Source organism: Falco naumanni, chromosome 1, assembly GCF_017639655.2.
Source record: "Falco naumanni isolate bFalNau1 chromosome 1, bFalNau1.pat, whole genome shotgun sequence".
NCBI classification, from domain to species: Eukaryota; Metazoa; Chordata; class Aves; order Falconiformes; family Falconidae; genus Falco; species Falco naumanni.
In genome coordinates, this window is record NC_054054.1 from 110386325 (window position 1) to 110399879 (window position 13555).

At 45.5% G+C, this 13555-nt stretch overlaps 1 protein-coding gene across 1 annotated transcript; it reads right to left on the reverse strand.

Annotated features, from left to right (window-relative positions):
- Positions 1-5963: 5963 nt before the first annotated feature.
- Positions 5964-12605, reverse strand: C1H17orf64 (chromosome 1 C17orf64 homolog). Its single transcript, XM_040586858.1, is given in 7 exon segments — positions 5964-6341; positions 6343-6422; positions 9368-9468; positions 9978-10093; positions 10095-10172; positions 11626-11754; positions 12528-12605. Coding segments are annotated over 7 exon segments (960 nt in total).
- Positions 12606-13555: the final 950 nt, after the last annotated feature.

Below are 13555 nucleotides of genomic sequence, written 5' to 3' on the forward strand. Positions count from 1 at the left end.
AAATTACGTGCCCTCTGGCTCCCCACTGGCCCCCCCTTGCCCCCACCTTATTGTAACATGTATAAAAGCGGGTGTTTGGCTGTATCTACTTGTTAACAGTATGTTAGAGCAAGGCTAGAGGTTGAGTCGAGCTGAACGTAGCTTCTGGGGCTTGCAGTGGGTCTGGTCTGTGTTCATCATTTCCTCTGAGCTATTTTGCCCACATTACCTTAATTCTGATGTGTGTCCAGGCTGGCTCCTGGTAGGGGAGAACGGCACACCTTGGGGTGGATTAGTCCCCTGTGCTGTCAGCTTGCACCTCTTCACTACTCACTGCAGCGCGCCCCCCGGAGTGTGAGGGCAGTCTGTATTGCTGTCGGTTTAATTAATAAACCGTAAGGAGAGCAGGTCGTGCAGTCAGTCTGCAAGTGTTTGGTTTATCCAGTTAACTTCAGAATAAATATTGGTTGGACAACTTCTGATGCCATTACTGCCATTATTGCTGGAGGAAGCTGTACCTGGCTAACTAATTTTCCTTGGGCAAGATGATTTGGTTTCCATAAATGGCTGGTCATACAGCTTTGGGGGTGCTTTCATTTTGGCTGGCCCCTTCATCTTGTGTTTAATACTCTATTGAGTTGTGAATGTGGTTGCTTTATCACCTAGGATCTTCTGGTACTGCAGCAGTTAAATTAAAAAGCAGAAGCACTTAATGAAACTGGGCTGTGGGTTTTGATGGCTTTAGGCTTTTTTATGCTATTTATTTAAATGAGACTCTTTAGATGATGCACTCCCAACATAGATGAAGTGGTATTTATAGTTCAGGAATTCCAGCTGCACCATGTCAGTGTGGTAGTGTCTGTGTGCGAGAATACCTTTGGCTGTTGGTAGTTGACTGTAATAAGGTTGTTTTTAAAAGCAAAACCAGAACCAGCTCTGCACACACCCAGGGGGAAAGAATGTTCTGCCCTGGCTGAGGGAGGAAGTTGTGCTCGGCAGCATTGTGAACCCACCACCAGTTTTAAGATGAAGTGTCTTGAGCTGCAAGGAGGAGGTGGTTCTGGCTGTTCCGTGGACCAGACCCAGTTCCCAGGCGTGTACTCTCATAAGAGCATTTGCATGGGGAGGGGTGCCAGGGCTCGCTTTGTTTCTGGTTTTTTCCCCTCTTCACTTGTTGGCAATTTGGCTGTTTATCTGGAAATTTCCCTACAAGCTCAGTGCTGGTGAAGAGCCATGTGGCTACCTCCAGTCTCCAGCTACAAGTGCTTGGGAGGGGGCTGTATCCCAGCCACACCGCAAGGCCTCGGGAGAAGGAACAGGCGGGTGTCTGTGCCCTGCGCTCAGGAGCAGACGGGTCCGGTCTAGTTCCCTCTGGTCTATAGAGTAGGTCCGCACTGAGACTTCTGGGGGGTGTGGGGGTTGTGGCTCTTGTGTCTTGTGATGTCCAGATCCAGGGAAACCTCTCCCAAGCCTCCACGTTTCTCTGGGATGGGGCAGTCTGAGACCATTTCCAGGAGAAAGAGTGTGACATGATGAAGTTGTTTCTGGTTCTTAACGGCACTTCTGAAGACTCTTACCTTTGATACACTCTATGTGCCCATTGCTTCACCTTCATCTGTGCACTTGCTGTAATCCTTAATACTCGGATGCTCTTGTGGGTACAAAGTGAAAATACCAGTGTTTATGGGCAAATTGGAAATGGTGGTTGTGAGCTGCTGCAGCAACTGACTGAGCCTCTTGGGTACCTGCGAAGCGTAAACCATGGGAGGGTGGGAGCCCTCATTAGTTGGCAGATGCGGATCCTTCCCTGCGTGTTGGTCTTCCCCTGCCCTAAAGTAGCCACGGGAACACAAAGTGTCTCATACAAGTCAGCAGTCACAGCGCAAGAGTCTCGTGTGGCTGCCTGAGCCCAGGATGGGTTGGAAATCAGCATTTCTAAGAGGAGCTTTTATATTTTTTTTTAAACCATCAGGTTCTGAGTCATTTGAGTGTGTCAGGCAGAGGTCTTTCCTCATTTCACAGGTCTGCAATTTCAATTTTCAAAGGCAAAAATGCCTTCAAACGCTCATCCAGCTGCTAGGGAAGCAAATGCAATTCAAAGGCACTGCACCCTGAGGAACCCGGGTAAGTTCTCTGCTCCAGGTCCACCTCTTGTAAAATGAGGATGACTCCAGGGGTGGTGAGGCTGAAATCCTCAGGGCTGTGGCAGTGCCCTTTGTGGTCCTGCCCAATACATTGTATCCATGCAAATGTAGATGGATGAAAGATGTAAGTCCCCGGACATCTGCATGTTCGGGCAACTTTCTCAATTCTTTCCCTTTTCCCGAGGGAAACGTTGACATTTGGGGAGCGCTGAAGCCAAACTGCCAAGCACAAACCAACAACAGAGGAGGCTCAGTAAAAAGTCTGTTCCTTTCAGCTGGTATGAAGGAAGAATTCACAGCAGCAATCCAAAAACTGTTCTTGCCCAGGTAAAGGTAACCAGGTGTTGAAAACAGAGGTATGAGGCTGTACTGCTGATTTATGGGGAGTTGGCAAATCGAGCTGGGTAAAAGCTGCTTCCCAGTAATTACTTTCTTCCCCTGGTTAGTCTGAGCAAAGTCCAATACCCTGACATCAGCAAGGATCATCGCAGTCTTCCTCATGCTTGCAAAATGTAACCACCATTCCCATAAAACTGGCCTGAGGCAAGCTGCTGGGGGGAGGCTGGTTTGTTTGTGGGTGGTTTAGGTTGTTTTGTTGTTGTTTGGTTTTTTTAAGCATTAAGAGAAATGGTCCCTTGGACTTTCTGAAGCATGGGGAGCTCTTTGTGGCTGGCGGAATGTCTAGTGTGTCTCTGGCAGGGACGGCTCCTGTCCTAGGATGTCTTGTCCTGGGGTGACCAGCTGCCATGAGACGTCACTGCTGTGGGGCTGTGGGCAGCACAGGTTCTGCTTATTCCTGACATCTTCTGTTTCCCACTGAACAGTGTTTCTGCTTCCTATGGCACAAAACATGTGCTTTACTGTCCTGAACTTAACTGCCAACAGCAGCTTCTGCTTGCATCTCTTCAGGCTATGGTTTGCAAGGGGGAAATGGTAAGGTCTTGTGCCTTTTTTTTTTCTTTGGTTCTACACTACGCATGGACACTTTACAAAATACATTAAAATCTTTGTTTCCTTAAGAGCCAAAGCCAAGGTTGTGCAACACTTCCATGAATTCCCTCATGCTCCATTTAAATGGAAAAGAGCAAACAGCCCGAGTTAGGAAATGTGCATTGAGGGCTACAAGCCTTGCAGCTGAGCAAGTCTGCTTTGGTAGCACCACTGCCCGTCGGCTTCCAAAATTAAACAGCAGGAAAAAGCAACCCTTGTAATACTGCATGAGTGGTACTGATGCATCCTGTAGTTTACACCAAACATTTTCTCCTTGTATGTTCAGAGCAGGGACCTTTGGAGGTGAAATCTTTTCTCTTTGCCCAATGTCATCTGGTCGGGAAATCGTGAGGTTATTTCTGGCAGAGCTCAATTTTCCTTGAGAGCTTTCCTGTCACTTCTAAGTCACCTCAGGTCCTACTGGAAAAATTGTAAAATAATCCAAGTCAAGCAGGCTTTAATCTTGCTCAGTTCTGTCTTACATAAGTGTGACATTTTGAGGGCATACAGTATTTTTCTGATGCAGCTACATGTGCTACTACATTTGCTTTATAGAATATGTGCTATGGAGAAAGTTTAAAAACCTTAAGCTGAAAGAAATATTCTGTTATTCTAAGAAAATTCCTCATATTCTGCTACTGAACCAGGTCTGTACCACACAAGTGTCCACTCTTACGCACAATGAAACCCAACGTGAGAAGACAAATCTGCTGCCCGGTGAAGGCAGCACATGGCATCCTCCTTCACAACCTCTCCCAAACAGTTTTCTGTGTACACTTGGCAGTGGTGCCTCCATGGGCAGCGCAGCCAGGGACGTTAGTCTCTTGCCAAGGTCTGTGGATGTGATCCAAGATACCATTTAAAAAGGAAATCTGTTGTCTTGATTCTAAAAATGGACTGTGTTATCTGCCCTTCCAAAGGGATCTAGGAGGGATTTGTCTTGCTTGGGTTCAGATCTGAAGATAATACCTAAGCCCCCTACCCACCATCTGATTTTTAGCACGTAGGAAGGAAGGATGGATGGATCTTTGGGTTGGTTGGTTTGTTTTTTACTGGTTAAACTAAAAGATTCTTATGCCAAGTTATTGCTGTTTCTGTTGTTTTCTTAAAACCTGGATTCCACCGTAAATCAAATCTAGCCAAACCTGAAGCCCAAACCAGCCAGCTTTGTTACTGTTTTCTGCTCTCACTACTCCTGTCCTGAGGCATCAGCTCTTGGATGAGTGTCTTCCTGCAGCAGCAGTTGAACAGGGCTGCAGCTGTCTCGACCTGGATGAATGGATGGCAGCTGCTACATCTCCCAAGAACACTGATGTATGTACAGGCTCGTGGTCATTATTTGCCTAGAACAGTTAGAAATGGCAAGTTTATGTGTAAAAGTTATGCAACTTTTTTTTTTTTTACCAGAATGTTTTCCGTATGCTGGTCTCTTCCCTTTTTCTTTCATTCTCTCCTCCCTGGTCAGTACAACTGCAACATGCGGAGGGTTTGTGTTTATATTTTTAATAAAAATGAATGGGGAGCAGATTCTGCTCTGGTCAGAAGAGGCCTTCTGCCATAGTAAGGAAAGGAGCAGTTGCCTGCTTCCTTAGGAACGCTGTTCTTCCCCTATGAGTTTATATAAAAAGAACAAAGTAGTAAAGGTAGGTCTGATACTTACACATCCGCAATCAGGTCTCAATGCTGGTGCACAGCTGCTAGGAAGCTCTAGGATAATAATAAATAAGATCACGTGGTTTAAAATAGGATCATTTTCATTTTGTTTAGGTCAAAGCTTGTTGCTATGATGCTGCATGTATTTCAGTATTTTTTTGTTTCAGGAAACCATGGAGACTGTCTTTATTCCCTGCTTTTTTGTTCAGGTGATGATACTGCATGACATTATTTCTGTCTTTCCATTGACTCTGGAGTCATCTGGGAACCTTAAAAACCAAAAAACCCCACAAAGTAAACAGAAGGCATAACTCCTCTGGGAAGCTGTATCTCCTACAGGAGCTGATACTGGTGTGCGCAAGCTGTCCTCTATGAACTTTACTGGGTGGATCCTGAATATGGTTCAATCCCACCAATAGATTGTCACCAGAAATCTATAGTAACACCATGGCTTGCCACCCAGGCTCTCAAGCAACCAGCAATCCCAAATCCTTGCTATGTTTGTTATGTTTCAATTGCACTGATTTTTAGTATTTCATGCCCTTTGTGTCTCTGGTGCATTTATCTACGTAAGAATTGGTTGGGTTGTATTTTCCCTGTTCTTACTGGGAAGCAGACGAGCGGAGGAGGATTGCCTGGAGCCGTGCAGCCGGCAGGTTAGTGTGGGACTCCTACTCAGCCTCCCAGATCTCGCTGTCTAGCTAGCTCTTGTTTTTTGACTTTTAGTTTATCAATTTGGATTTGAAGTGCTCCCTCAGAGCTGTGACATACCAGATTGGACTTTTTTAGAGGTAAATAGAAAGACTGGGGAGAAAATGAGATAAAAAGCAAGTTGGTTATGAGTACATGAGAACTCCCACAGGACATGTGATTGCATTTTAGCAGCTTGAAAATAGGCTTACGTGGGACAAATCCTCCTTCTGCATGCAGACTGTGGCACCTGTTTGTGGCAAAACTGATCTTGTCAGCAATTGCTTTTAATGTCCCTTTCTCATTCCTCCTTTGGGGTTTGTGTATGCCGAAGTTCTGGCTGGATTAAACAGGCTGCCAGTAGCTCTGGTTAGCAAACATGCCTGCTACAGGTCAGTCTGCATTTTTGCTCCACAAAACAAGTGTGTGTGGCTTTGCTAGGGAGGGCCCAAAGGCAAACCACAGCTATGTTTTGAGCATCCAGATTGCTGTGTAAAGACACACTAATTAATGCCAACTGATGTGGGCTAACAAAGGGATGTCGTCTTCCTTATTGCTGCCTAATGCTATAGTAGCTTCTTTTGCTGCTGTTTTCCCTACTCCCATGTCTCTTATCTGAGACAGCAGTTCAACCTGCCCAGCTCCTCTAGCTCCACAACTGATCATGTCTTCACCTGCTGATCCTCCTGCAAAAAGGCCATGTGTAGATGGCTCTACTTGAGCAGGAAGATGTTTTTCCTGCTTTGGTGCCAGTATGACACTGACCATGTGAGTGCCTCTCATCTGTTGTTCTTCCCACTGGGCGGTGACTTTGCAGGTGTGTTGGTGGTGACTGTCTCTTTGACCTAGGTGTTCCTGCATGGCTCTTGTATCTCTGCTGAGGCCCCCAGCTGATGTAAAGCTGCTTTTTTTTTTTTTCTTTAACTTCTTGAACTGAATCTTGGTTTTCAGAAGGGCAGCATATAAAAAAAACAAAAAACAAAAAACAAAACACTTTTAAAGATATTTATATGAGCAAACACCATACGTTGACTCATGCTTGGGCAATAACTCTTGCTTAACCATGGTCCTGTTGGGTGGCAGCAGCAGTGAGCTGAGCAATGACTGTACCGTCTGCCTGAATCCTCACCCTGCAAAGCATTTGTTCCTTGCAGTTGAGATCGGAGGCTAATCCCACCCAGCAGCGAGTCCTGCTGGCCTCTACAAAGCTGTGTTTTCTGTGTTCTCTCTCTTCCCCTGCGCCGATGCCCAGCTCAGCTATTTCTGCAGCCTGACTCACCCAGCCCAGTCTACCCCAGCACCTAAAATACGTGTTTTAAAGCAAGAACCCTACTGAGCGTGCTAGCGAGAGAAATGTCATTTCTCAGGCATTTTAGGGAGACAGGTAGCAGCTGACAGTGCTGTTTGGTGGCTCAGGCATATGTAAGGGGACACGGGTGCTGCTCAGCCCCACGCCCCGGGGTGCGGGGGGGTGCTGTGGACTGGTGTGCGCTGCCACTGGATGTCACTGTGGCTGTATGGGACTCTGCGCTGGGAGGATGGCTGCGGGTGACGATGGGTCCTTGCGTGGAGCATTCGAAGGGTGGTAGGATGGTACCACGGAGCTGGATGGAGAGCCGGCACCTATGCTGTGCACACTTCTAGGCAATTCTGGAGAAAAACAATTTTCATGTTGCCACTGGTTATGCAGTTTGGCTTTTTTTAAAAAACAAAACCAAAAACCACCACACCTCTTTTCCAGAGCCTCAGAGAGCTGAGAAGATTTATTTCTTTACTCTCTCAGGCTGATTTCTACAGCTTTCAGTAGTGTACAGGAGCCAGAAGATTGTGAAGGGAAATGATGCTCTGTTCTAGCTCTAAGCTAAGAAATGAGTCTGGTCTGGTATTTTCACTAAGTCTAAAAACAAGGTTGGGACCAGTGTTTAAATTCAGATGTGTGGTGGTGGTTTTTTTTGATTATTTTTTTTTTTTAAAGGCCTAAAAGCCCAAGTGTGAGGGAGGGAGAAGTTAGATCCCTAATTTTAAGATGACTGATGAGCAAGGCTAGTGGATGGCTGCTCATTAGCCTCTCTCCTTTAACAAAACTCACAAAATTATCAAATTATCATGGTGACAACCTCCATCACTTACTAATTAAATATTGAATCTGTAATTTTATGCTCACTCATCTAAATAACAAGGCATTTGCAAATAATCTATTTCTGTTGCACTGAGCGTGCCGGTCCCCCCTGGATCCACAGCCTGTTGTTTGTGCTCTAGCAGGGAGCCGACTGCTGTTCCCTTCCCACAAAGGGCAAAGATGCTTATTTTTCTCCCACTTGTCTTGCATAACAAAAGGCATTTGTCAACAGTTACATAACAGCAGAATTTGTTGCTTCTTCTATCAGCCTTTTTGGAGGTAGCCTTGTCCCCAGCGCTGTGCAGCCCTAGCTGGCAGGCTCTTGCTGGCTGCAGGTTGGTGCACACTCCTCAGCACACGCCGGTGCATCCCAATAGCGCACGACGCAGTGTGACTAATGCTTGTCACCCACTGATTGGTTTTTGGCTTTTTGTTTTATTATTTATTTCCCCCTCCCTCTCCTTGGAAAGGAAGATGTTGAATTGTCTGGTTTGGTTGTGATTTTTATTTAGGGGAGCAAAAGGATGGAAAGGTGGCTGGGTGAGGGGTGTGGTATTTGCTTTTTAATACTTGTTTGGAGGTAGCAATGGGGAGCTGCCCTCAGCCACATGCCCTGCAGGAGGAGCAGAGCTTGTCCTTAGCTGAGGTCATGTCCTGGGCTCCGTGAGCCTCTGAGAAGGGCTGTGCTGGAAATGGAGCTCAATTTCCCTCTCTGCAGTGCTCAGAAATTTAAGGGAGCAGGAACGCCTGTTGCCGCCTGCCTCCTGGCGCTGCCAGTTGCTTTTTTAACGTCTCCCAATTAATCACGGGCGTCTCACACTAGCAACAGGAATTTGTGTGGGGGTTCTTTTTTCTTTACAATAGGTTTGATTTCCTTATTGTTGGAATATCTCTTTAGAGCCTTAAAAATAAATCGATGGTTTTGTTTCCCCATAAACTAAAAGCAGAAACTGCACGGCTGGCTTTCCCCTTTCTCTCTAACTGGAGTAGAGAGCTGTTTACCTGCAGCCTCAAACTTATTTATGGCTTTATCACTGCCAGCTATCAAATGACCACAGCTCCCTTTTTAACATGAAGCAAGCAGTGTCCCAGTAACCCGACAAGGTCTAGCCTGCTGCCATTTTCTAATTTACTCAAAACAATTTCCTAGTTGATTTTTTTTTTTAAATTGTAGATCTGTTTTAATTATCTTTTTAATAAACTTCTTAAAGTATGTGTTTCTTGTGGACCTTTGAACTTCCTGGTGTACTCAGCCTTTGCTCAGGAGATATGTTTATGGTTGCTATAAGTGTGCTTAAATGGGTTAACCCTTCAGAGTCGGTGTTCTTGGGAAACAGTTCGTTACTATTTACTTCCTTTGTATAGCTGGTGCCCAGGTACAGAATTCTGTTTTGGCAAACACAGCCTTTACCTAAACTAGGTGCTTGTTTCAGAGTTTAACTCTTATATCATCAGATAAAACTATGGATCAGATTTGGTCTGTAAAGCGTGACTGGAAACATGAGATCAGCAAACAGCTCCAAAAATTGTAAATCACGGTGCTGGGGACACCAGCTCAGCTTCCCAGAGCTAGCCAGGGAAAGCTATGGGTGGCTGCGATAGCTCAGTGCCCATGTTATAGTCAGAACTGCCAACATTTGCAGGATTTGTGTCCCTTAGGTAAACAGACTTCTTGGTAATAGGCTTCTCCTTTGACATGGATCGATCAATGTAAGCTGCATGGTATAGTTATCCCCTTAAAGTTACTACAGCAAGAAACACCTTATGGGGTATTAACTTTCCTGTTTGCTTACCAGAAACTTATCCATTTGGTTGTTTTTGATGTACTTATATAGGTTCTGCAGTTGCTTTCCATCCATCTCTGAGAAAAGGGAGACAAATTGCCACAACATCCTTGGGAAAAGAAAGAGATGGATTGTACATGTAAATAGAAACTTCAACTTCTTCATTTTGCTCCCTAGTTCTGGCTTGGTGAGTATAACCACTGACATACATTTTGCACAGCTTTTTTTTTTTCTTTCTTTCTTTTTTTCCTCCCCAAAGCTCATAAACTTTGAAAGAACTGCTCTTCCCTAAGCATGGGAAGGGTTATTTTTTAACTCAGGTGGCTACTTACGAGCCCCTTTACTTGCAAAGGGATGTTGCTGATGGGCAGCACATTGAAATTGGCCTTGTGCTGGGCAGGACTAGGTACCACATGGCCTCTGCTAAAATTACCTGCAAGATCTGTGAGTATTTGGCAGTTAGAGCAAGCTATGCAAGTCTCCTGTAGATACCCAACCTGATTTCCAGTGCCTGGAAATGCAGGGCCAAAGTATGTGTCTAAATGCCTGCTGGGAGCAGCAGGGGCAGGAGCCTGTCATGCTGGGAGCACCACCAGTGCAGTACTACCGGTGCCGGGCAAGATGAGACCCTTCTGCCAGTGCTTGACTTGCGAGGCTCTGCAGTACTGTTGGAGAAACAGATCCATGCGGTCCTCGATTATGGTCAAACTTTTCTTCGTGTACTTCTTTTTTTTTTTTTTATTCTGTGGGGAGGTGCTGCGGTAAATGCAGTTTCCTAAGCGACTTCTTAAAGGGTCTGAAAAGGTCCTTGCACTGTAAAGAAAAAGGGTTTTAGCATAGGTGTTCGGCATTTTAAATCCAGGTCTTGAGCATTCCTTTTCACTAAATAAACTAGTTAAATCGCTGGCTGGGAAGCCCTGAAGGAGTGTTATGTTTTGGCGTCTCCTGTGTCGACAGTGGGGAAGCTGACACGGGTGTTCAGCAGGACCTCTGTTAGGCCCTCCCATCACTCTGCAGGAGTCGCTCCTGCGTGTCCCAGGGTTGCTGACACCCTGGGCAAAGTGCTGAAGGTGATAGGAAAAGGAAATTGAGGGATTTCCAAGACTGGGAATTCCTTTTTAATGTTGTAGGCTGAGAGGTATAAATTTCAGGCTACAAAACAGCTGCTGTTCTGCAGGGAGGGGGAAAAGGAAACTGTTTTACTGCTTTTCTCACGCTGCCTCTTTCTGTGGCCAAACCTTGGATGTGTTGCAAGCATCTGCATGCATGTGATGTAGGAGCAAACACTGTGTCTGGATGCCTTGGTTTTTAGTGGTTCTTTTTTTTCTTTTCTTTTTTTTTCTTTTTTCTTTTCTTTTTTCTTTTCTTTTTTCTTTTCTTTTTTTTTTCTTTTTTCTTTTTTTTTTCTTTTTTTTCCCTTTTTCCCTTTTTCCCTTTTTCCCTTTTTCCCTTTTTCCCTTTTTCCCTTTTTCCCTTTTTCCCTTTTTCCCTTTTTCCCTTTTTCCCTTTTTCCCTTTTTCCCTTTTTCCCTTTTTCCCTTTTTCCCTTTTTCCCTTTTTCCCTTTTTCCCTTTTTCCCTTTTTCCCTTTTTCCCTTTTTCCCTTTTTCCCTTTTTCCCTTTTTCCCTTTTTCCCTTTTTCCCTTTTTCCCTTTTTCCCTTTTTCCCTTTTTCCCTTTTTCCCTTTTTTTTGTGTGTGTGTTTTGGGTTTGATTTTGGGTTGGGTTTTTTTTGGTCTGCTACATGCACTGGGCCTTGACTGGGGCTCTGCGTGTTTATGCCATGATGCACCAGGGACAGGAAAGTCATATCCCACCGTGGGGGTGGATGGTATCAGGTGGAGCTCTGTGCCTGCAGTACAAGTGATGCAGAGGAACCAAACCACCATAGCCAGGGAGCATGTGGCATCACATGAAATGATAATGTAGCAGTACTTGTTCTGAAAAACTGAACTATGTATGTGAAATGTGATTATGTTGGTTTTGTTTGTTTGGGTTGGGGTTTTTTTTTGTGGGTTTGTTTGGTGGCGTTTTTTTTTTTTTTTTTTTTTTTTTTTTTTTTTTTTAACTAAAGGTGTGATGGTCCTGATGACCGGAAAATAGTGATGAGGCAAAAACTTTCAGACATGGAAGAAGGCTACAGGATGAAGTGCCTTGTCCTGCTTTTTTGCTCCCTCTGCTAAATCCTGGGGTTTATTTGCTCCCTTTGTCTTGAGAACCTGGGATGCTACTGACTTCTTCTATTGTTAAATTCTATTCAATATCTCACAATTTTGAAGGTGTCCTGATCAAGACCGTCTGCGCAGCAGATGAGCAGGGTCTTGCATGGTGGAGCACTCTCGCTGCCCGTTACAAAGGCTGCCTCCTTCATCATGCCAGCCAAATCCTTCACTGTGGTCTACAAATTGCCAAAGCCACAGGTTAGTCTTTCAGTTCGTGCAGATCTTGCATCCTCTCTTTAAAAGACTGCTATGGACAAATCCTGTCCTAAGGCTCAGGAGTGTTTCTCTTCCTGCTAAATCATTTCACATTGGGTTTTCAGAGGTGCTCAATGAAACTAGGTATTAAATTGTCATTAAAAGTCCATAAGAACTAGGTGCCTATTTGAAAGTCCTTTTTGGAAATCCTGCCTCCAATAAATTACAAGGTAAACAATGACCACTCATTCCTAATAGCATTATTCAAATATGGGCTGGCAGTTACTTGTTCAGTGGAAATAAGTGGTTACAATGGGTTCATTGTAATGCCATACTGCTCCATACACAGCTTCTATTGATGGCAAAGGTACCATGGCTGACCTGCTGCAAAGCCACATTGGAAACAAAATGAAACGTTCAGCTATTGAACTTGCACCTCGCTGTCTGGGGAGAGGGATATTTTCTCTTGCAAAGGGCAGTGGCTGTTTTCCCTGTGTCAACATTTGTGTAGGTAACTCCTCCACTCATCTTCTGGAAAGCAACACTTATATAACTGACTTAAACACAAGCTTATGTTGCCTTTTAAAATATGCTGAAGTGTGTAGGAAGAGAAGTCCTTTCCTCTCTGACATGCTCTGCTCCCTTGAGAAGATTACTTCTCTGCAGATTTGATCCCAAACCACATTTCAGAGGTGAAACTGAAGCTGGATTCTGTTTTGTTCTTGCTATGTGCCAACCTCTCTCCTGTGCTCACCTGGCCAGCAGTGCCATCCCTGCTGTTGTCTTTTGCCCTGGCTCCATCCACTTCATCCCTAAAGTTTGCCTCCTCCATGGGACACAGACGCCCTGTCCCCTGCCCGGGGCCCCACTCACACCAGGCTGGAAGGGAAAACTGCCACAGAGCTGTGTCTGGACTGAAACATTTTGCAGTGACCAAGGTGACTGGGGTGCCCAGACACCGGTTCAGAGCTCCGCAACGATGGAGACAGCTGGGGCCCTCCAGCCCCACAACATTGTGGCCCTCTGGAGTAGAGTGTCACCTCTCCCCATCAGTTTTGCCATTGATTTGTGGTCCTAAAGATATAAGCAGAAACCCCTGGATTTTCCCCTTGCTGGTAGTCGTCAGGATGTTCAATGTTACTAGTGGCTTCTGTGGACAATGGGAGGGAAAAGTCCCCTGCTTTGCTTTGTTTGCACCTGTTGGAGCTTGGTGGAGTCTCTTGGGCTATTTGTTGGTGCTGGGTTTGCACCTGGAGCAAGTCCAGCGCCTGTAACCATGCATCAGTCTGCATTATTTTGGCCCCTGAAGGTGGTACAAAGTGCAGCTCTTCCCGAGTCATGCACATGGCCGTGTGCACCACACTCGTTATCTGCAAGTGTGGGTGCAGCTCCTGGCATGAGCAATCAGTTTTCCTCTACAGCTTGTGCACCAGCAAGTTCAAGATGGGCCCTTCTCCAAGTGTCCCACTGCATTTGCTGAGCTGTGCTGCAGGAAAGCACCAGCCCTGAGGCAGGGGCCAGAGACTCTGGCTCACATAGGACCGGGGATGGTCTCCGTAACAGAAGCAGTCCCACTTGATGAGGAACAGAGGTGAAACCAGGAAAAGGGACCTTGGGCTGCACTGTAGGTGTTTTTCAGGGAGCTGGTTGACGTTGAGGCCTCAATTCCCATCCCAGTGTAAAGGAAATTCAGTGTTAACTCCTTGGCAGATGGTGGTGAGAGCCAACAGCCATGAGATCTCACTCTCCTGGGTAATGTCTTGTTTAAAGCTCTCCTTTTTA